The sequence below is a fragment of the Podarcis raffonei genome, chromosome 14 (assembly GCF_027172205.1).
Source record: "Podarcis raffonei isolate rPodRaf1 chromosome 14, rPodRaf1.pri, whole genome shotgun sequence".
In the NCBI taxonomy this organism is placed as follows: Eukaryota; Metazoa; Chordata; class Lepidosauria; order Squamata; family Lacertidae; genus Podarcis; species Podarcis raffonei.
In genome coordinates, this window is record NC_070615.1 from 29,331,547 (window position 1) to 29,347,601 (window position 16,055).

Here is a 16,055-nt window from a genome sequence, read left to right on the forward strand (position 1 = left end):
TATTCTGCTGCTGAGCTGTGGCCCTCCTTCTGCTCTCCTCAGCTCCACATGAATCATCTAGCCATACAGCTCAGTACTGAAGGACCTCAGCTGGAACAACGTATCTTCAGCCCACAAAAGCCCACAAAAGGTGTTCAGTTTGCTCCTGCAAGAGTGTGCAGCATGGCACAGGCAATCCGAGTGAGTGATGCAATGGCCTATGGCCTCCTCCTGTCAAGTGCCATGCCCAATACTTTAGATGCACCTCCCTTGCATTTCAGGATAAATTCAGTTTATTGCCAGCATTTGCAGGACATCCTCTCCAGAAGCCCTTCTAGAGAGGGTGACTGATATAGCTCTGCCGGCTGGCTTATCACACTGGCAACAGCCATATGAGGAGAATGGAAGACTTATTAAAACACACACAAATGCTTTTAAGAAGAGCCTGCTAGATCAGGCCAATGGCCCATCTAGTCCGGCATCCATTCTCACAGTGGCCAACCAGATGCCTCAAAGGGAACCCCCAAGCAAGACCCAAAAACAAGAGCACTCTTCCTTCCTTAGGTTTCCAGCAACTTGTATTCAGAATGTAGCCCTCTCAGCCATTGTTTTTGACAATGCTCCAGCAGCAAGACCCACAGCCAGCATGCAGACCCCCCGTTCTGCTGTGGTGGCACACCTCCTGGTCCTCCTCTCGTGTCCCATAGGGAAGACCAAGGGGGTGACTAAGAAGGGGGCAGTGCTGGAGGCACCAGCTCATTCACTTAAGAAAAAAGGCAACGCTGAAATCATCAAGTCTTTTATTGAATGACATCCATGGCAGAGTGAGCTCTGGCAGTGTCATAGAGTACAGCTGCTCTGGTTGCGACCCTGTCTCTCACACATTCCGGAAAGGGACAGGACTCATGCGAGAGCAGGGAAAGTAATGACCCCACAGAGGAACATCTGGCATCTCACGAGTCACCTGCTGCTGGTCTAGGCCTCTCTTGTGGCCTCTATGGCACCGGGGAGTAGAGAACACTTTTTCCTCCGTGAGTGTAAAGGGCTGCCTGGTTGCCTGTAGAGAGACATGGGGATAGTTAGTGGTAGTGATGAGCAATGAGAAGAAGCTGCAGCAGACAACTCCTGGGGAAGTGGCAGAGGAGGGGGCTCCAGCCCCCCAAGTGCTTCTAGTCAACAGAGGTTGGATGGTCATCTGCCAGGTTCCATCCATTTAGCCTCGGTTCCTGCATTCCAAGGGGTTGGACTAGATGATCCTTGGAAGTCCCTCCCTACTCTACAGTTCTATGATTTCTTTTTGTTGGCAGCTGGCCTGGGGTCTGCATCCAAAGAGGGTGATGCTGTCACCAATGAAACAGCCCTCACCCAGAAGCCCCAAGGAGTGGGGAGCTCGGCCTTCATGTCCCCTGGCTCTGATCCTGCTAGGAAAAACAGGATCCAGCAGATGGTTCGCCTACAATGGTACCAGGCTGCCCTTTGTTTGTGCCAGTGCATAGTGAAAGAACTGATCTAGATTAGGGGCCGGCAGTCAACAGATTCCCTGTTTTTGTGCACAGGACATACTTAGCCCTTGTGGGAGATGCTGCTGCACCTTGCTGAGCCAGGGTGTGGGGTTGGTAAGCTGGAATGAGATGGGAGGAATGCAAAAGGCTCTGCTTTTTACCTGTTGTGGTCCTCTTGTCCTTGGAGTTGCCGATTCTTGAGAGTATTTATATTTGAAGTCTGGAATTGCAGCACCTGTAAAAGGTCTGAGAACACAACTGTTATCTATCTACCCTTTCTCCCCCATCCATTTTGGGGGAAAGTTCCCATGGCTCCTGGGTATTTTTGTTTCCTGTGCAAAGTTTTCCCTATCATCAAATGCCCCATCGCTAAAGCACCCACTCACTTAATCCTAGTTCTCCAGACATGGGGCAGAAGAGCATCTCTCCATACCATGTTCTGGTCAACTGTTTCCTCGCCAGGGCTGATGAACGCTTCTGTATAGTGGCTGGCTGCAGAATGGGACTCTTCTGCATTGTGGCTTTGTGGTTAGAAAGGTTTGAATGTCCTGATGCAACAGAGTCCAGGGCTCCCATGCCTTTAATAGTTGTGTAAAAGAAGCAATTAAAGGGTCAGCAGCTCTGTTCTCTCATGTGCCTGGCCAGTCTAGTTTCAGGCAGGGGGCAGCCCTTCAAGTAGGGCTCTTCCTTCATTGACTTCGAGGGATACTCTTTACTTATGCCACCCCTTTTACAGGCACATTATGCCATCACAAGCTCTGCCCCTCTCATCTCTTTAAGAACAAAAGAAGAGCCTGCTGGATCATGCCAGTGGCCCCTCTAGTCCAACATCCTGTTCTCACAGTAGCCAACCAGATACATTTCTGTGAAGCCTGCAAGCAGGACAGAAGCACAAGAGCACTCTCTGCACCCGCAATCCCCAGTAACTGGTATTCAGAAGCCCCCAAATGTGGAGGCAGAACATAGCCAACATGGATCGTAGGCTTCAATAGCCCTTTCTCCTCCATGAATTTGTCCAGTCCTCCCCCACCAGTCTTGACATCATATGAGTGGGGGAGAGGGTCATCATCCACAAGCAGTGGTGGACTTTGGGCTTGCAAATTTCAGTAGCGCCCTGTGCAACACCAATTCTCTTCCCCCTCCTAGCATTTCGCCTTCCATTCTAAGTCAGTGCCAAGAGTGTGAAAACCAATTGCACTCCCTTAAATCTTCCTCTAGCACAATTGGGTCTCAGAGATTGATACGGTGTTCAGCTTTACTCTTACAGAGAGGCTTAGCAGTGATTCAATCCCTGCCCATTAGGCAAAACTTGGAGTATATACCTCTAGCTATCATTTAAATTTTATAGGGAAAGAAAGAAAAAGGAAGAGAAAGAAAGAAAGAAAGAGAGAGAGAGAGAGAGAGAGAGAGGATTTAAAACAAGAAGACTCTAAACATTTGAGAAAATGAAATGTTGCCGTGTATGCCCACCTCCCAAGAGTCAGCCTGGAAAGGAACCCTGTGGTGCCCTCCTCTTTTTGGGTGGTGGGCCCGTTTTGTTCCCAAACTCTTTGGCACTCATTAGAGGAAGCGAGGGTGATGGAGTGTCATCAGAAATGTTCCAGGAGTTGTCAGCCTGCCTGAAAAGGCCAGAGCAATCTGGCAGTCTGCTGTGTCTTCCGCTTCTCCCCCATCTTTCAAAATGCTGTAGAGAAATCTCAGATCGTGTGTCTTCAAGCAGACGCCGAACTGGCAGCCTGTTATTGACCCATTGCTGAGTTCTGTCAATATACATGAGCAAAGGGATAAGGCGCTAGTTATCGGGCAGGAGCTGTTCTTTAGCCCAGCGGGAGGCCGCCTTAATCAAAGGCGTAAGCCTGGATTCCCGCTGGCACCTTCCATGCCCCCCCCCAAGCCTGGATCCGTGTCAAGTTCTGGTTCATTATAGCCCAAACAGTGGATAATATTGGGCCTCTGCGAGGGCTTTTCCTGGGGTGCCTGAGGCTGGTTAAGTGCTTCGCTGGTGGCAGGTGATCCTTCCTGCTGTTTTCGAGATTTGGTTTTACTGTATAACATTTTGAGAGTGTGATTAGAACGGTATTGTGCAAATCAATCAAAAATAAAAGCGATAATAATTTCATGGCGGAAGCCCAAAGCGAAAGGGTTTTCCCCCTGGAACTTTAGCTTGGGGCTGGGGAGATGCCAGAGGAAAATTGAGCGATGGAAGGGCTGGTATATACGGCAAGGACCTCTGACAACCACATTCCTATAGACCCACATCACTTCAACCAGAGAACTGAATGTGCACCAGTGATATCCTTCAGGGACGGGGATCCCTCTTCAGGCCAAGGGCCGCATTGCCTTCTGAGCAACTTTCCGGGGGCCAGATGTCTGTGGTAGGTGGAGCCAGAAGGGAAAGGGGGCAGAACAATGAATGAGCATTTTACCTTTGTACAATGGGCTAGTTTCAACACACACTGACCCACCACACTCTATCTTCCATCCAGACAAGGAAGAGGTGCTATTAGAGTTCAAGGACACATCAGAGCCAGGCAAAGCCACTCGTGGCCAGCAAAAGCTGTGCCTTGGGGAGAGTTCTGATGGCCAGATAGAGAGGCGTGGGGGCCCGCATTTGCACCTCAAGTCTTGAAGTTCCCAGCCCCTGTGAGTGGCCACAAAACGTCTGCACATGCAGAATTCTCCATTCACTTCAGTGGATGATGTGTTGCAGGCTCCATGTGCAGGGCTGTAGCCAGAAATACTGCAGCTATGATGGAAATGTCACCATTCTTGTTTATTATATATTGCAGAATGAAATAAAAACAGTTAAAAAATAAAATTGAATGTGAAACTGCACATGCTCAGAGTATTTCTTTTATAAATATCAGGGTTGACAAACCCTTTTCTCTAACGTATCAGGAATGCAAAGGCAATCGATCTGTTAGTGTGGCCACAGCTATACTTTGGTACTCCCTGCCTATTGATATGAGGCAGGCACCTTCACTGTACTCTTTCTGGAGCCTGCTAAAAGCATTTTTGTTTAGACAAGCCTACCCAGATGCTTAGAAAGTTTTAATCTTTTTTTAAAAAAACTTTTCATAATTTTAATTATTTTTGCTATTTTTTTTATTGATAATTTTATTGTTTTATCTTTTTGTAAACTGCTTTGAAGTTTCCTTCCCCAACCAAGCATACTTATTATACTAAACTAGATAAAAACATGCAATGTAAAACAAAATGCAAAAATATGGAATGACGTGGCAGGGGATGGGGAAGGGGAAAATGTGTGTAATGTAGTCATGCCCCATAGAAAGGGGGCCTCCTGTAAGACAATTAAGTCTAGAATTATGTAGCCACAACTCTGGATGGCTGAAAGCTCCCTGTCCCATGGGGGGGGGAATCAACGTGAAATAAGTTTATTTCAATATATGTTATATTCAGAATATTGTATTAATATGCCCTCTGACTATATGCCCTCTGGGGAAAACATTAAATATATCTTAATGTCAAGGACACAGGTTGGAAGTGTGGGCAATGCCTGCATGCTACATCTGGGAAAAATTAGTAGACTTTTTTTTGGGGGGGGGTCATAATCCATATAAATAGTATAACTGGATACACTTTGCAGTTAGATCCTCTACAAATTCTATTAGATTTTAAAATAAAATGAAAACCAATGCCTAGGAAGAAATGTGAGACCAGCACTTAAATATCTAATAACTACTAAATGGTGCTCACCTAGTATACCTGCAGAGCAAGAGGGGGTTTATTAAGATGAGGCTGATTGCTAAAAGAGAGCTAGTGCAGTGGTATGGCTAGAGTGCTGGACTAAGAGCTTGGAGAGTCCAGGGTTCAAATCCCCCCCCATTCATTCATGGAGCTCACTGGGTGATCTTGGGGGCCAAACATTGCCTCTCAGCCTAACCTGCCTCATAGCATTGTTGTGCAAATTAAATGAGGCAGGGGAGATCTAGGTATGCCGCCTTAAGGTCATCGGAGGAAGAAAAGGTGGGATACAAATGCATCAATCAATCAATCAATCAATCAATAAATCAATAAATCAATCTCCCATCAGCCATAGCCAGAGAGCAATGCTCCCATCAGACCCAGTATTCTACAGACCAACCTGACTATGCCAGATGGGAGTTGTAGTCCAAAAGATCTGGAGGATACTAAGTTGGGGAAGGCTGCCGACTCCACTGCATACAAATAGCTTCACAAAAATCACATATTGGGAAATTCTATTCCTTTTGATGTTGCCACATCCTGCCCCCCCCCTGATTTGCTTTCATATAAATCCCTCCCAACTCTCTCACTCAGTAATTTAGACAAAAGAATGAATCAAAAGCGATCTGAAGGAGTGCATCTGAAACAGGCTTCCTCAACCTCAGCCCTCCAGATGTTTTGAGACTACAATTCCCATCATACCTGACCACTGGTCTTGCTAGCTAGGGATCATGGAGGTTGAGGAGGCTTCATGTGAAGCTTCAAACTGATATATAACACTGGATCTGCAAACAATTCAAAACGTACTATTGCCAAAATATGTGGTGATCCCCCCCCAAATTAAAAGTCACTAATATTTTTCCATGAAGAGATTTTAGACAGCATGTTTCAATAAAACTCACAGCATCTACTTTCCCCCCTACAGTGGTACCTCGGGTTACAAACACCTCAGGTTACAAACACTTCGGGTTACAGACTCCGCTAACCCGGAAGTAGTAACTCGGGTTAAGAACTTTACCTCAGAATGAGAACAGAAATTGCATGGCGGTGGTGGCGGTGCAGCGGCAGTGGGAGGCCCCATTAGCTAAAATGGTACCTCTGGTTAAGAACAGTTTCAGGTTAAGAAAGGACCTCCAGAACGAATTAAGTACGTAACCAGAGATACCGCTGTATATCTTTTGGACAGAATCCGAACTATATTGTTTTTTCAGACAACGACAAGCATAATTCTTGCATCCAGATGCATTTCCATGAGGTGGCTATATAAATTCATAATGAATAATATCATAATATTCAATGTTTGATTGAAATAATCGGAATAACTGAACTATTTGACCCAATGAACACAAAACTGCAGTCCTTGATAATAGAGTTAAAAAGCTGAATGAACTGTTGTAATATTTCAATTATTTTTAAAAATACAAAAAAAGTCTTTCTGCAATGATATAAAAATTGGTTCAGTGTTTAAAAAACCACCCTTGCTACACACCAATAGAAGTCTATATCCCTGCAATAGAGTAAAAGAGCACAGCGCTGATCTAGTCAGGGTTAAGCTCTTTCAAACCCTGCAGTGGGAGAATTAAACCTTTTTCTGAGCCTGATAAGGATCCTATCTGTGATGGTCCCTGGCTTGTAGAACGCCCTCCCCTCAGAGGTATGTCTGACATGGACTTTCTTTTATTCCAGCTTCAGGCAAAACCTCATTTCTTTGCTGAGGCATTTGGGGACATCCATTTTAATCCATATTATTGTTGGAGTTCTGAAACATAATCTGTTGTTCTTAAGGATCTGTAGCTGTAAGAACTTGGGGTCATAAGAAGCTGCATTCCTATGGCCCATCTAGCTCAGTACTGTTGACAGTGATGGGCAGCAGCAGTTAGGGGGTTTCAGGCAGGGGTCTCTCCCAGCCCTAGAGATGCTGTTGGGATCTTCTGCATGCAAGGTAGGTGGGTCAGGAATCCTGGTAGCTTTACATGCCTTCGTTGTTAAATAGATTTGTTCTGTACGTTGAGATCAGTTGTGAGGAAGACTGGGCGAAAAATACATTATGGGAATAAGTAAAATATAATAGCTACCAGTCTATTGGTATTGAATTTTCCAAGCATTAGGAACATTGGAAGTTGCCTTATCCTGAGTCAGGCCATTTGGTCCATTGAGCTCAGTATTGTCTACACTGACTGGCAGCATCTCTCCAGGCAGGGTGCTGCTCTCTTTCATTCAGGGCGTCTCTTCCAGATCCAACTGGCGATATCAGGGATTGAAAGTTGGACACAGTGCATGTAAATCAGATACTTTGCCACTGAACGACGTTCCTTTGCATTGAAGGCACTTTAGATCATGCAATCCACCCCCCACTGGTGTGTGTATGTGTGTGAGTGTGTGTGTGTGTGTGTGTGTGTGTGTGTGTGTAATACTAGCTTAACCACAGGCTTGACAGCAGTAGCACCACCATGGTGTGCGTGTGGTAACAACATTTTCACATGCATCTTATTCCTACTCAGTCCTCCACCTCAATCCCTTAATTAAACTGCAATGACAGGGCTCCTCCACACTGGGAGGGTTTTTGGGGGGGTCATATGCTCCTCAATTGCCTCATTTGCTTCTCATGATGTTCCGGTAACTTCTCCTGGTCATTCTGGCTGGCTTCCAAATGCAGGTGAATTTTCTGCTGGACATGCAAATAGTTTGTGATGTTCATCTGAACGGTTGATGGGAGTAGAGGAGCAACATGGAGCTTTTATTTTATTTTATTTTATTTTATTATTTCGTGTCTAGCAGCTGGGGAGCTTGTGAAATAATTAGTGAGCTTGGGCAGGTACAGAGTGCTTTTCTTTCAATTCAAAAGCATAACTATGCCCCTCTCATAGGACTGGTTACTAGATCGGTGGGTGCTGACTCTTTGAGCGCCAACATTTAGAGCACTAGGAGTCAGACACATTTAGCACATTTTAACAAAGGAAGTCTCTCTCTCTCTCTCTCTCTCTCTCTCTCTCTCTCTCTCTCTCTCTCTCTCTGTGTGTGTGTGTGTGTGTGTGTGTGTGTACCTTTCTCCCTCTCTCAGTGTTATTAATGCTCATGGTACTCAGGGAAATTGTGATGATAAGAGTTCCTGACGTGGGAGTAATATTGAACGAAAAAGACCAAAGTTCAGTCTAGCCCAACATTCATCCAAGCAGAAGCGTCTGAGAAACCTGCAAGTAACACATGGATACAATGTTTGTTTCCAGCACCTGAGGTTCACAGGTAGACTCCTTCTGTTCATGGAAGCTCCATTTAGTCGTTGTAACTCATTACTGCCTGCAGCACAGGCAAGGGCTACAAATCCCATTCTCTCTGACAACTGGCCACACTAGCTGGTGCTGATGAGAGTTCAGCAACACCTGGAGGGCCGTAGGGTTCACCATCCCTGTTCTCTGCACCTCTTTTGAAACACTTTTAAAGGCCATCTGGAACAGTGAGCTAGCTAGCACTGGGATTTTATCCTTGAGAATACACCCAGATGATTTCTTAGAGAAGCCCCTGATTGCCATGTGCTTCTCATATTCAGCAGGAGCATCTCAGTGCTTCAGGTATCCTTGGCTTCAAGAACCAGACCCAATGTGACAACGTTTTTGGGTGGCATGCATATTTGTGGTACGACAAGGTTAAAGCACATAAAGCATTTAAAAACCATATTGTCAGGAAAGCACTGTTCAATGTCTGGATAAGATACAAAGACTTATTGGAAAATAAAACCCCAAGGTGGTTGTCACCAATGGAAGCAAAGGCTCAGAAAAAGCTCAATATGGAGGCCAAATGGCCAAAATATTGGGAAATTTTGGAACAAGAAGGAGATAAATTGAAATTGCAGAGTTTTGAGAAATTAAAAGATAAAGTGCGAGACTGGCTTCATTATTATCAAATAAGAGAGGCTTATAATTTGGATAAAAAATTGGCTTCCAGGTGGAAAAATCAAAATTGGAAACAGAATTGTTAGATCCCAAAACTAAGATACTTTCAAGAATGTATAACTTGCTGTTGAAATGGAATACGCAGGATGAAACGGTTAAATCTGCTATGATTAAATGGGCACAAGATATTGGTCATAACATTATGTTTGCGGACTGGGAACAGTTGTGGACCACCGGTATGAAATTTACGGCATGTAATGCCTTAAGAGAGAATATTATGAAAATGATATACAGGTGGTACATGACACCAGTCAAGCTTGCAAAAATATATCATTTGCCCGATAACAAATGCTGGAAATGTAAAGAAAATGAAGGTACATTCTTTCACCTTTGGTGGACGTGCCCAAAGATTAAGGCTTTCTGGGAGATGATTTATAATGAAATGAAAAAGGTATTTAAATATACCTTCCTGAAGAAACCAGAGGCCTTTCTCCTGGGCATAGTCGGCCAATTGGTGCCAAAGAAGGATAGAACTTTCTTTATGTATGCAACAACAGCAGCAAGAATACTCATTGCAAAGTATTGGAAGACACAAGATTTACCCACCCTGGAAGAGCGGCAGATGAAGGTGATGGACTATATGGAATTAGCGGAAATGACAGGCAGAATTCGAGACCTGGGAGAAGAGTTGGTGGAAGAAGACTGGAAGAAATTTAAAGTCTATCTTCAGAAATACTGTAAAATTAATGAATGTTAAATATGATGTTGGATTGGAAATAAGTGGCATTAGCAACAAAGTTACGAGAATATGCAAAAATGAATTGATAAAAGATGAAAATATAGAGGTACAATATGTTAAGATATAGAGTTAAGACAAATGAAAGAGGGTAAGGATTTGCTGACCTGATTATTTTAATTGGGAATACAAAAAGGGGAGGTGTGAGGAGGTCAAGGAAACAAGCTAACGAATTTAAAGTTATAAAAAATGGATTTGTTTTTAATTCTTTTTTATTCATCTTTTTTTTTGTATTTTGTATTTTTATTTTTTATGATGTTTTTGATTTCTTTATCTTTTTCTTTTACTATGTTTCTCTTTGTATTTTTTTAAATTTATGTTTTTGTAAAATCTCAATAAATATTCTATTAAAAAACACACACCAAGAACCAGACCCAATGGATTCTTCTACAAGCTACGTACTTGACCAGTTCATGGGAAGCTCAGCTGGGAAAGGAGGGGGCAAAATGTCCCCTCCCTCTCCCTTTAGACAGTTTTGCTGCTCAAATTTTGCTGGAGGAAACTGCGGCTCTTCGAGCACCACACCAGTCAGCAGATCACAAAGCAAACTCCCAGGCAAAGGGCAAGTGGGTGCCTGCGCCTTCTCGTGACAAGAAGCTGACCTTCTTCAACAATGCTGGGTTGTCAACAACTGGCCATTGATTGGAGTGTAAGGGCAAGGGAGAAAAGGAGGCCTGGCTTGCTCTTGTGCCTTTAACAGGCACTGGATCTGCAGGACTCGGCAGACGAGGCTGCTCACATCCGTTACAGGCAGAGCTACAGAGGCTGCTTCAAAAGTTGGCAACTCTATTGCATTGTTTGATGCCTCAGTGCTTTTGTAGTGGGGGATGGAGGGAGGATAAATTTGATTCCGCTCTGTTTAAATGTTGGAAGAAATATTAATCCACACTCTTTAGCTTGAGCCTCAAAGTGTCTCCCATTTTAGGTAGGAATTAAACATGGAAGAGCAGCTACCTCTTTCAGGAATGACCTTGAGCTTCCCGACACCTGTTTGAGTTTGGATATCTTTTGCTTGCTCCCATGGAGATAAAGTGAAATCATCATCATAATATTTACTGTTAATTTACATGAACATTGAAGGTGTTCACAGCACTCCGCAATCCTCACAACTACCCTGAAAAGTAGTCTGATATTATCATCAACCCTCTACTGCACCAAGAATGTGCAGGTTGAGGGCTGCCTAAGGCAGCCACTCTCAGCTTTCTTTCCCATCCACCTCTGTGTTTTGGATAATTCCCACCAGTCTCATGCAGCACAGCCCAAAGTCAAGGCTGATGAGCGTTGTCGCTCAAACCATTTCATTACTTTTCTAATTTATTTACTGCATTTCTATCCCACCTTTTCCACCAAGGAGTTCAATGTAGTTTTCCTTCTCCCCATTTTATGCCCACAACAACCCTGTGAGGTTGGTAACCCTGAGAAACAGTGAATGGCCCAAGGTCATCCAGTGAGCTTCATGGCTTAGCGGGGTTTCGAACACTGGTCTCTCCCAGGCCCTAGTCCAACAATCTAATCTGCCTGTCAACATCTGACTTAATGACACCTAGCAAGCTCTTGCCTGAGTTGAGATTCGAAATAAAGCCCCCTACACACACATAGTACCATTTGCAACATAGGGATGGTGTCTGTATCCCATTCCTGTAAATCAAATATTCCAAACTACATAAGCGTGAGAGGAAAGGGGAAAGAGAAATTGCCTCTCAGTCTTTCTACTCAGATCTCTGAGCATCACATTCGAAGCAGACAGATCCTTCCATTGATCAACGGAGCCAGATAATTTCCCAGTCCAGAGATGCATAACAAGGAGGCTAATGAAGCACTGGGCAGCCAGAAAGCCATTCACAGCCAGGTGTTAAATTGACACAGCATTTGATGGCAACAGAAGCAACCGCTGCAATCAGAAGAAAGTTACTGCCCAACATGCCTGTTGGAGCCTCTCTTAAGCTCCAAGGCACTTACGTTGTGACGCAGGCCCAAGTGATGCCTCCCCATAATTTTCTGTCTCTAGGAAAATGGGACGTCATCACCACCACCCTCCCTTCACCCTAAAGTCACTGAGCTGGTTGCAACAGTTAAAACAGTTTAAAACAACTTGCAACAACAGAAATAAGGTGCGTCCTGAAAATATCTACCTCCTAGATACGTACTACTGCTAAAACCAAATCTTGGAGCAGCAGTTAGCATCAAGAGCAATAGAATTAGCCTTGCTGGTGAGTACTGTGGATGCCAAAGACTCGGGTATTTGGGACTCTTGAGTGATGAACATGAGGGCTTGTCTCAATTTCTTTCTCCTGAGAGGAATTTGGATGCTGTGTGAATGTGCTCAGCTTGGTCCAGTGTAAGGAACTGAGACTGAAATTATATAGTCACCTTGTGTGTCTTTTTGAGACAAAAAGTGGGTTTTTTTGGGGGGGGGCAAATATTGGACCAACTAATGTTTGTGACTCCATCCTTTCCTCTTTTATTTACTCCCCCCCTTTGGACATTTTGGGTTGCAGAAGAATTCTGTCTCTCTTAAGTCCTTGGCTTACAGAATGACCATCAGTTGCTCCAGGAAAAAGGAGTGTGCCTTGTTTCTTGTTCTGGCATAGAGGTGAGAAGGATGGTTGAACTCCCACCACCCCCACCACCCCTTCACCCTTCACTCTCATGACCTTCCTTAGCCTGACTACCCATTGACCTTGGACTGAGCTGCCTGCCTCTTTCTCAAAGACATCAGACCGCCTGTCCCTTCAATGGACCTCTTCACATGGCCCACCTGGAGCAATGATCAGCTGCAAAAGGTGAACTGAAGCTTCTACAGAAAGATACGAGGAAGGCTGAGCCAAGACTATATATAAGCTAGAGTAGGTTTTCTGGATGGGGGATACACAGGGAAGAGGCATTGACAGGGGACTGTGGGCAGTGAGAACACCCTCTCCCCACATCGCTTCATGCAGCAGTTGCCAAAGAGTGGGATCTTTGCATTTATCCACCTACACAAGCTGGGGGGGGGAGCGGTTAAAGACTAGTGGGCAGAGACATGGAACACTTCCCTGATGACTCACTGAAGCTCCTGATAACAGGCAGCTTGAGAGATAAATTTGGCTTCCTTTTTGGCCCAGCTCTCTGGAAGTTTGAGGACCACCAGGCTAATGGACCACATCAGCATTCTCTTGCAACAGTGTGTAAAGACAGAGAAAGACTCCAAACCTCTGTGGCTTGAAACAGAGAGAAGGGTGGGGTGGGGGTGGGGATTAGCTCATTTTTAAAAACCTGCAGCTGTGCTAGTCTACTTAGTCTTGCTTGTGGGGAATGGTGGTGGTGGGGAATATAATGTACCTCCTGGGATTATTTACGTATGTGGCTTAAATCACTTTCTCTCATAACATACAGATAACTATTGTGACAACAGGAGAAACTGAGTGTGAGGGAAACCAAGGAAGGAAGGAAGGAAGGAAGGAAGGAAGGAAGGAAGGAAGGAAGGAAGGAAGGAAGGTGTAAAGTGTTCTTGTCATATTGTAGAAGTCCCTTTGTAGCCCCTCAGATTCACACCATGATCTTAATGAAGGTGACATTCAATAACACAAAGGGAGAAACCCAGAATCCAAGTGCTCCTTTGGATGCTGGTATTTGTCATTGCCTAATAACACTCCTTCAATGCCCACACCATCTCCACAGCCAAGGAGGATTAACTAAAACACCACAACACTAAAAACAAAACAAAAAAAACCTCGACTTGCTCAATGGTCATTTGGTTCATGATCAGTTTCCCAAGGAACCTTTTGTTAAATGCACACACACACACCTCTGCAACAAGTGAGCCCTGGTCAGAGAAAACAGTCACCCCAGCCTACCCTGCGGCACAAATTCAAGTCCCATCTTTGCAGGAGTCAAAGCATGCATGAAAATATATTCTTCCTACTCTCTCAACCCTTCCTACTCTCTCAATGGGCAGGGCTTGGCTTTGCCATTACCTGACCATCTAGTGCTTGCCTGTCTTCCTGGCATAGATTGTAACATATAGACATGTAATAATGGAGCAGGACACCGTAAGAGCATCACAAGAGCCCTGCAACTGGATCTACCTATTCTAATATCTTGTTCTCACACAGTAGTCAACCAAATGTCCCAGTCTGAAGCCCACAAGTGTGCAACAGCCCTTTCCCACCTCGGTGTTGTGTCCTGAGACCCACACTGCAATGTTTAGCCAAAAAGAAGTCAGAGCAGAGTCCGAAGCTAGAAGCAGACCCAGGTAAAGGCTTGAGACTCTAAGGGCCCAAAGGGAAGTTTCTAGGGCTGTGGGTTCTCTCTGCATCTCTCAGGCAAAGCCAAACTTTCCCCATGGAAGCAACACCACTTCCCCTGACTGTGCTACAACATTAGTCCCAGCAGTCCTCCTTTCACCCCATCCCAGCTCACTTCCAAAAGACGAGGAAAGCCCAGAGCTGGCAACAAAGAGTTGGGTTTCAATACCTTCCAAGCAGCAGGTCCTCCACAAGCCCGAGTGGGTCATGACTTCTTCGTTTTTCCTGCTGGTGTCATTGTCGTTTGTGGACTTAGTCCTGCACACCCCCCTGGAATACAGCCAATAGTCTGTGCCCACCGCGATGGTCATGAGGCTGAACGCTGCAAAGGCTCCCAGGGTGGTGATCAGCATCTGGATACCTCTGTCACACATCCTCATAATGATGCATGGTATCGTGGGCAGCCAACCGGAGGGGAAGGCAAGGCAGAGGGAGAAAGAAGGCAAAGGTGTCGCTCACACTCCCCTGGAGCTAGGGGGCCGGAGTCATGCAGGGGAAGGGCTGCCCCTTCTCTACACGAACCGGGCTCTCCACACCAGAGGAGGGGGACCCCGCGGGCTCCTCAGGTGCTGGTCTTCTGCGTTTCGAGGGATCTCCTCCCTGCCCCTCTTGGATGGAGCATGAGGCTGAGATCCAGCCAGGCGCCTGCTGCTCATCCCCGATCCAGACCCCGCACGCCGGGCTCAGAGGCGTGCGGCTTGTCCTTGGTTCAGCCTGGGAGAGCCAGACGCCTGTCACAAGAGCAAAAAATAAATAAATAAAAATTCCAAAGAGCTCGAGATCAACACGGTGTGTGTCTGCGTGTGTGTGCTACAGAGAGGAAGAGGTGGGAGAGAGGATGCGGGTGGAATAGACAGAAATAGGTGCTTTAAAAGCAGCTGGGTGGAAATATCCCCCACGACTGGCGATGGAGAGAAGAGGAGATCGCCCCAAGCCCCCTCCCCGTCTCTGAAGCGACAAGCAAAGGCGGCGGCGGCGGCGAAAACTGCCAGAGGTGCGGAGCCCGCGACTGGAAAGGGAAGTCACTCCCGGGTCCCCTGTGGTGCTGAGCAGGCCCGCCCCCAGCTCGGCGCTGGAGGGATGGATTCCCCCCAGCCAAGCAGCGGGGTGGGTGGGCTCCTTGGGCAGGAGAGGGCCGCTCCCTTCCCGCTGCTGTTGCCGCCGCCCGCTCGGGCGCCGCGGTGCTGAAGCGGACAGCTCCCTGCGCGCCTGCCCGTGCCCTGGAGTGTGGTGGTGCTGAAGTGGACAGCTCCCGCGATTCTAGACTCCGGCTCCCTGTGATGTAAGGAGGCGCCTCCCACTCGCCTCCGGCGCTCTCCAGGAGGGATTCTGCTGGAACTTTTTGGTGAAGGAGGTGGAGGAGGAGGAGGATGGCTGCTCCCATCAGCAGGCGAGGCGCTTCCCTGCTGCTGCTCCTGCTGCTCCTGCTCTTGCTGCTGCTGCTGCTGCCGCCGCCGCCGCCTGCAGCTGAGCTTTGACACTCGGACTGGTGAGCAGCTGCTTGTCCCAGCTGCCCATGTCCCTCCCAAAATACTGGAAGCGAGTGATGCAGAGATCGCACAGCTGCCTGGAAGGAAGAACCGAGCCGAGGAGAAGGTAGAGAAGTGGCTGATTACATGAGAGTTCGAGGCGGGGGGGGGTGGCTTTCCAGGGAACTCAATTCCCTCCCCCCCTCACGCACACAAGCAAGGCACACGAGGTATGCACACGCAGGCATGTGCACGCACACAAGTACACATTTCTCTCCTATAACACTCACAAAAACTTTCCCACAGGTTTATCAAGATGCTGTGGGGAAGGACTATACCTCAGGGATAGAACAACTACTTTGCATACAATAGTTTCCAGGTTCAGCAACCAGCATCTTCAGGTAGGGCTGGGATAGACCCCTAGCAAA

General features: G+C 46.4%; 1 protein-coding gene across 2 annotated transcripts in view; it reads right to left on the minus strand.

Annotated features, from left to right (window-relative positions):
• Positions 1-15,576, minus strand: part of CACNG3 (calcium voltage-gated channel auxiliary subunit gamma 3) — a 67,384-nt gene extending 51,808 nt beyond the window's left edge. Inside the window, exon 1 of one of the 2 annotated variants that reach the window (XM_053365911.1) lies at positions 14,328-15,576. In XM_053365911.1, the coding sequence (XP_053221886.1) occupies positions 14,328-14,538 (211 nt within the window). In that variant the 5' untranslated portion in view covers positions 14,539-15,576. The remainder of the gene's footprint in view (positions 1-14,327) is intronic. The other variant, XM_053365910.1, reaches the window with a different exon arrangement.
• Positions 15,577-16,055: the final 479 nt, after the last annotated feature.